The 6,730-nt window shown below is 34.6% G+C and overlaps 1 protein-coding gene across 1 annotated transcript; it reads right to left on the bottom strand.

Moving 5' to 3' along the window:
• Positions 1-1,982: 1,982 nt before the first annotated feature.
• On the bottom strand, positions 1,983-3,183 carry LOC131646884 (transcription factor HEC2-like). The gene has a single exon (XM_058916824.1). It carries the CDS (start codon positions 2,966-2,968, stop codon positions 2,237-2,239), a length of 732 nt encoding a protein of 243 aa, XP_058772807.1. The 5' UTR covers positions 2,969-3,183; the 3' UTR covers positions 1,983-2,236.
• Between the last annotated feature and the right edge of the window lie 3,547 nt (positions 3,184-6,730).

Raw genomic sequence — 6,730 nt, 5'->3', positions numbered from 1 at the left:
TTGGTACACTCCTCTTCTAATTTCTCTAGTATTGGAATACCTTGATGTAGACCTAACTCTCGTAAGTACATGCGTACGAGCGATCCCATATGGTTAATATTCCCTACCTCCAAGTCATTGAAAGGAATTCGGAGACCTATCTTAAAGAATAAGCATTCATAAAGAGGAAGATGAAGAAGACATCTATAAAACATTATGCACAATCGTTTGTCCTCTTATGGGTAGAGAAAACCCCCCTCTAATTCAAATAAGGATCCCACATTGGTGAAAGCATGGTTCAAATCTCCCTTGTAGGCAAAAACATAAACAATATCTAATGTCTTTTGATTCACCCACAATGTTGGATCTTCGTTTATGGGCTCTAGGTCAATCTAGTGATTACTATGATCTATCTCATCTTCACTACCAACACATAAAAAAGAACGATTATGATTAGAAACACGCGATTGAGACTATAGCCACCACATCACTTCACCATCAGTAGGGTCACAATCAACGGCACGACTGCGCGTCCTAAAGTAAGTTTGGGCTTTTCATTCCTGTTTGAAGTCATCTATGTCAATTGGATTTGTCAAAGGAAAATTTGGAAAAGAAAAGCCCCTAACAATTTCCCTGGGGTCAAGACCAACATCAACCCCTCTATCTTTGGCAACACTATTCATTTTTGAGTCCTCCATGACAATCTCTCCGAGAACCATGATGAATGATAAGCAAAAATAGTAAAACGAGGGAAAGTCATTACCTTTGAAAGAAGTATCTCTTAATACTTAGCGAAAGACATCGAAGCATAATAGTAAGATCAGGAAAAAGAGAAGCAATATAATGTGGAGTTGAAATGCAACGGATTATAACCCTAAAGTCCTTAATTCTCAAGAGCAAAGTGAAAGAAGGATTTGATTTACCATTTAGCCTTCATATATTAACCATGCACAACCACACGATCGAAAAATTGAAAACTTGGAAAAGAGCACAATTACCACCAACAGTGTTGATTAAATCTCGATTCCTCACGACACTCAAGTACCCTAAAAGAGTCACCTCTACCTATAGACATAGAGCCACATGTAAGACGTACTTTGCAAAACGTTTTAGTTACAAGATGAGCATTTAGTGCGCTTGTTCCCGAGGCCATCCATCCCGCTCAATAGGCTCACTCCTCAGTTTCCCTTCTCTGAGGTGAAAATCTACCCAAGGTAATCATCCAAGGCGGTAAAGACGAAAGTCCCTAAGTTCGATGTCAATGCTTCCAAAACAATCCTCACTTCCCACGTCGCATTAAGGATTTGGAGGTAATTGTTTCAGGTCAGTCAAAGGCATAGCAAAACCGACCCAATTACAAATGCCTAACCCGAAATATCACCACTAAAATACAACAAACATACCTCCCTAGAGGTTCTCACACCTGATCCGGACTACCTAACCATCAACCACAGTTAGTCAGATATAATCAGACGGTCCTTCGCCACTCGCGTGGAATTAAACGGAGATGGTTTAACCATCTCCCGATTAAAAACATTGTCACGCACCATAACATGTATTCTCTCATTTTCACTCTTGCAAATTATACATCTCAATTATTACCAACTTAAACATTGGAGTGATAACTTTCAAGTCCAACTCATTCTGCCGCACGGAAGACTCTCACTACCGCACCATAAGAACGCATCACCGATTTCTTGTTCTATTACAGGAACAAATATGATTTACAAGTTTTGCATGTATAAGAAAAAAAATATGTGTCTGAATATCATTAATAATATTGACTTTGCTTTAGGTGCACAAGTTGACTGAACTCTGAATCATATGCATGTGATATATCCCCCAATGAGAAGCAGATCACCAAGAAACCAAAAATTGCTCCTTACACAGTTAAGACATTTAGAAAACAAAAAACAGCATATGTCCGAGTCAAGATCATTCAAAAGATTTTCCAAAGAACGTGTATGAGCCTAGATCATTCAAAAAGATTTGCTTGTTTTAAATTATTCAAACACTTATCTGACATTCTTTCTGATTAGACACAAGTAATAAAACAAAAAGTACAAATTAAGCTAAAAAGATTGGACAACAAAAACATATTCATTATTAGCTTATAACTCTTGCTTACAATATTCCAACATTAACCTCAAAACCATATCCAACAATAGTATGCATAAGTATTTCAATAAATATTGGACATGAAATCAAATCCATAATTTCATATATCAATCAAAATCTGATTTCTCTATATCCTTTATCAACTAAGCATTTGTTTGGAAGTGGGACCCACCATTTGACAAGGTGATGAACAACCTCTAAGAAAAGAAGAGTAGTTCAAATTTCCATTAGAAATCATTCCTGGGAATCCAGCAACATTCATAGGTCTATTTGCTCCAACTTGTTCCAATGTTTGAACTTGTTTCTTCAAGAACTTCACATAATGTATTGCTTCATCTAACATTGAAGCTGTGTCCATTTTTGTTCCACCAGGGACTAATCTCTGCAAGATTCTTATTCTTTCGCTAATTCTTTCTCTTCTATGTCTCGCTGCTACACTTTGTGGATCTTTCGAAATCTTCACGTTCTTTCTCTTTGGCGGTTTGATTGTTTCCGGGTCTATATTAATCGGTTGCATAACCGCCATACGGAATATCATCTCTCTCATGGCCGCCATTGAGTTCTTTTTATCTGAGTACGACGAAAGCGGAGTGTTGTTGATTCTCCCGGATGGAATTTGAACTCCGTTGTGTTGAAGAGATGGTGTCATTGTCATTGGTTGTTGAGGATAAGAGAATGGTTGAGGATAGGTTACATTTGAGTTTCCATAAGGAAACTCATTTTCGGTGTTATTGAGATTGAGATTGAGATTGTTGTTGTTGCTATAAAAAGGCTCATTGAATTCAGGAAACTTTTCCATTTGCATCATCATTGTCATCATGTCCATGCTGCTTTCATCACTTTCCAAAGTTCTCAAAATGTCCTCATCCATGAAGAGACAGGGAGGAATGGAAGGAAAGAAAGTGCAGAAAAATAGAGGCTGAGGAGGTGAGGAAAGTGAAAGTAGCAGGGTATGGGAAGAGGTGTGAAAGTAGAATATTAGCAGTAAAGAGATGGAGGAGAGTGCAGAGTGTGCAGGTTTGTAATACCTTTGTAACCTACACCAACAACAACATAGGCAATTCTACTAGGGTAAAGGAAGGCCTTTTTATAGAAACTTTGGAATGATTGATATTAAATATTAAAGAAAAACTATCAATAGAAAGATAATAGTAATTTTTAGGGTTTAAAAAAACAATATGCGATCGTGAAAACGACTGAGACAAAACGACATTGGCAGATATGGATATTGTTATTCACCGTTTTTACATTAAAAAATAAATTGTGATTAATTTACACCACAGCGGTTGCAATCAAGGTGTCATTATTACACCTGTGTCGACTGAAATCGTGAAAGTTTTTACGCGACCGCGACCTTTTTAAAACCTGGTAATTTTATTAATGTATGAAAATGATGTATGGAAATGTATGTACGTACATATAGCATGGAAATGTGTTTTTATTGATTATTCAAGGAGGCCACCCATGATGTGTAGGGTTATTCGTAATAGGAAGGGTTTCATATGAGCCGTTGATTAGTAGGTCAATGGTGAAAGAATTTAAGATCAAGGGTTGAGAATGGGAAGGGACCACATAAGATAGAGGTAAGGATTTGGAAGGAAAAGATAACAGTTGAATGCTGGTGCATGAACCAGATGGGGTGGGTGTTTTATGCGAGATCCTTTTTACTCAAAGTTGTTTGCTTTTTTGCCTTGAAATTGAATGATATATGCTATTATTTTACCACTTTATGATAATATTTTAGATGATGATAATAATAAAGACAGAAGTATAGTTAGGTCCACAATCACATGACAGTTGTCAGAAGGTCACTGGCAAATAGATTCATTGCAACTCAGTTACCGGCGAAAGGTACAGCAAGGGCAGATATCAATAGGGATAAGAGAGTCATTGTCAAATGGTCCCGGTTATATTAATATAATAAGTGTTCAAATTGAAAGGGGTAATTGTCAATAGTGGAAGGGTCTTTGTTGAGTTAGATTTGATCCTATTCCTAATCCTATCGTATCACTACACTTGGGAACACACTTCGAGGTGGAATGGATACTATTCTCTTGCTAATGATTGTTGAAGGAGGGTTGAATACTCCACTTTCATTTTTGTTTGATCTTAATCGCCATTGCGTCATTTGAGTTGTTTTTATTGAAGCCTAACTCCTAACATTTATATTGTGTTGAATTTCAGGTAGATTTAGTCTCATTGCTTGCTTATAAATAATATCATGTCTTTACAATTGCTCGCATCACCTTAAAACTCAGTCCGTTATGGATGAGTTATGTTAAACTCAAATTATAAGATGATATCATAACTTATTTTAGATATATTTCTCATTGTCCGCACTTAAGTGTTGAAAATTTCACTTTTATTAGAGTCTATCCATAATCGTTTATTTGAGACATTTGAGTTGTCTTCATTTCAGCCTTCAACACATATATTGTATTGGGATTGAAGGGGCGTATTTAGTTACACATTGCTTTGCCATATGTCATGTGTTGTGTTTTCTCATCTTACAAGCCAATTTTATAAAGGAAGAGGTAGACCGAGACGATATATATGTACTTTAGTATTTCATTGCAAGAAGTACTTAAATTTGAATTTACTTTTTTTTCTCTTATGCTTTTGTATAGTGAGATGTAGTTAGATATTTGTTTTGTAGAGTAGGAATTCAATGAGGATCGTGGAGTGATTAAGAGTAGTTTATGTGTTGTAAGAATATTCATATAATGTTATTTTTTAGTTGTCAATTGACAATTATTGTAATTTTTCTTCTCCTTTTTTGGAGTTTACATGTTATGTTTTTGTGTTGTGATTGTACTCTTCATTTTCTCTATGTCGATTTTCCCAACAATAGACGTCAGAGTGTTTTATTCGATCCAAGGATAGAGTTTTTTTGTATGCTTTGTGGTTGCAGTTTTGTCTGATCTTTACCTAAAAAAATGGTATAAGTTCCACCGTCAAATTTAGGCTAGAGAAAATTGATAGGAAAAATTTTTTGTTCGTGGAAAATTCAAGTCAGTAATGTGATGATACAATAGAGATTACACAAAGAGTTGACTAGTACACGAGTGTTTATTAACATTGATGTAGTATGTACCTTGATATTATGTCAGTGGTTGAAGAACTTTCTACTAACATAGAAGTCACACCATATATTTTGCATTCAGATTTTTGACATGTGGAAATTATTAGAGTAATTTAGCTTCGATGAAGTTCACTCTTCTTATAGAGCATGCTATTTCTTTTAAACAATGATTGTTGGTCAATATATTGCAAATTTATAGAGTGATTTACCTTCAAGTGAAGTATACTTTTCTGGTAGAATGTGATAGCTCTTTTGAACAATGATTGCCTTTGAAGATAATGTAAAATATTTTAGAGTGGTATAGCTTCTAGTAACTATATTAGTCATGATTATATGTGTAGACAATGTAAAATTAAGTACCATTTTCGATAAAGGTGGAGATTGTTGGATTGATTAAAATGATACATGTTGAAGAAGTCTCGTATTGCATAGTATTGTAAAGGAAAGGGGAGATTGAGAGTACATATAAGTGTCGACCAAGTGACTCCAAACACAAGAGGGAGGTAAATTGTTTTGGTTAATTAAAAATCATAATTAAATTACCAAAAGTTTGAATTATAAAAACGTTTAAGTTGATTTAATAAAACAAAAAGAGATTAAGCAGCGGAATAGGTAAATAACAGAAAAGCATGGAGATGGAGAGAAAGAAATACTTCGAAAGAAATAAAGAACAAAAAGATAAAGAGATAACGAAAGAGAAAAGGGCGTTAGATATTTATACAGGTTCGACCTAACTATTTGGCTTACTCTTGTTCCCAAGAGTTTTATCTTGAGAGTTACCACTAAAATGATTTTGAGCTTTTCACAAGTTACGTTCATAAACCTTCACACAACCAAACGAGAGATTTTTCATAGGCTGGTCTTACAAACCAACCATGATATTTTACACCGAGTTAATCTCCAAACCAAATAGAGTTTTTACTAGGCTAAGCTCAAGAAACAAACATAAATTTTTTAAAGCTAAACTAAATAACCAAACAAGAGATTTTACATCGAGCTAATCTCCAAACCAAAGTGAGCTTTTAATCGGGTGAGCTCAAGAACCAAATGGAGATTTTCACAAGTTAATCTCAAAAAGTAAATAACAATTCTTACAAATATATTACATCATAGAAAACTCCCTCTTGAGTAAAATGACAAATAAGAACAACACCAATGTACAAAAATTCTCACAAGTATTTTTCACTTTCACGACATTAAGGAAACTTCCGTGAAAGAATAGAAAGATCAAGAATAAGAGAGTATAAAGTGAGAAAGAAAGATTTCTAATTGATTAACCGTAATTGGTAATCAATTAGACAATTCAAATATAAAAGGTTTTTGAATTTCAATATCATTAATCGATTAAACACTTCTTTAATCGGTTGGAGACGCTACAAATGTGTTAATAAATTAACCCTAATTTGGTAACCAATTAAACAATGTAAAAAGTAAATACTAATTGATTAAACAAGTCCTTAATTAATTAAGTATGCGTATAAAAAGTTTTCCAGTTGATTTTTATAAGAGAGAGAGAGAGAGAGAGAGAGAGAGAGAGAGAGAGAGAGAGAG

This window comes from Vicia villosa, linkage group LG2, assembly GCF_029867415.1.
Source record: "Vicia villosa cultivar HV-30 ecotype Madison, WI linkage group LG2, Vvil1.0, whole genome shotgun sequence".
NCBI classification, from domain to species: domain Eukaryota; kingdom Viridiplantae; phylum Streptophyta; class Magnoliopsida; order Fabales; family Fabaceae; genus Vicia; species Vicia villosa.
This window is presented reverse-complemented; position numbering and strand designations above follow the sequence as displayed.

Coding starts and splice junctions, on each gene's coding strand:
- LOC131646884 (XM_058916824.1), bottom strand. CDS start 2,968: ATGGATGAGGACATTTTGAGAACTTTGGAAAGTGATGAAAGCAGCATG.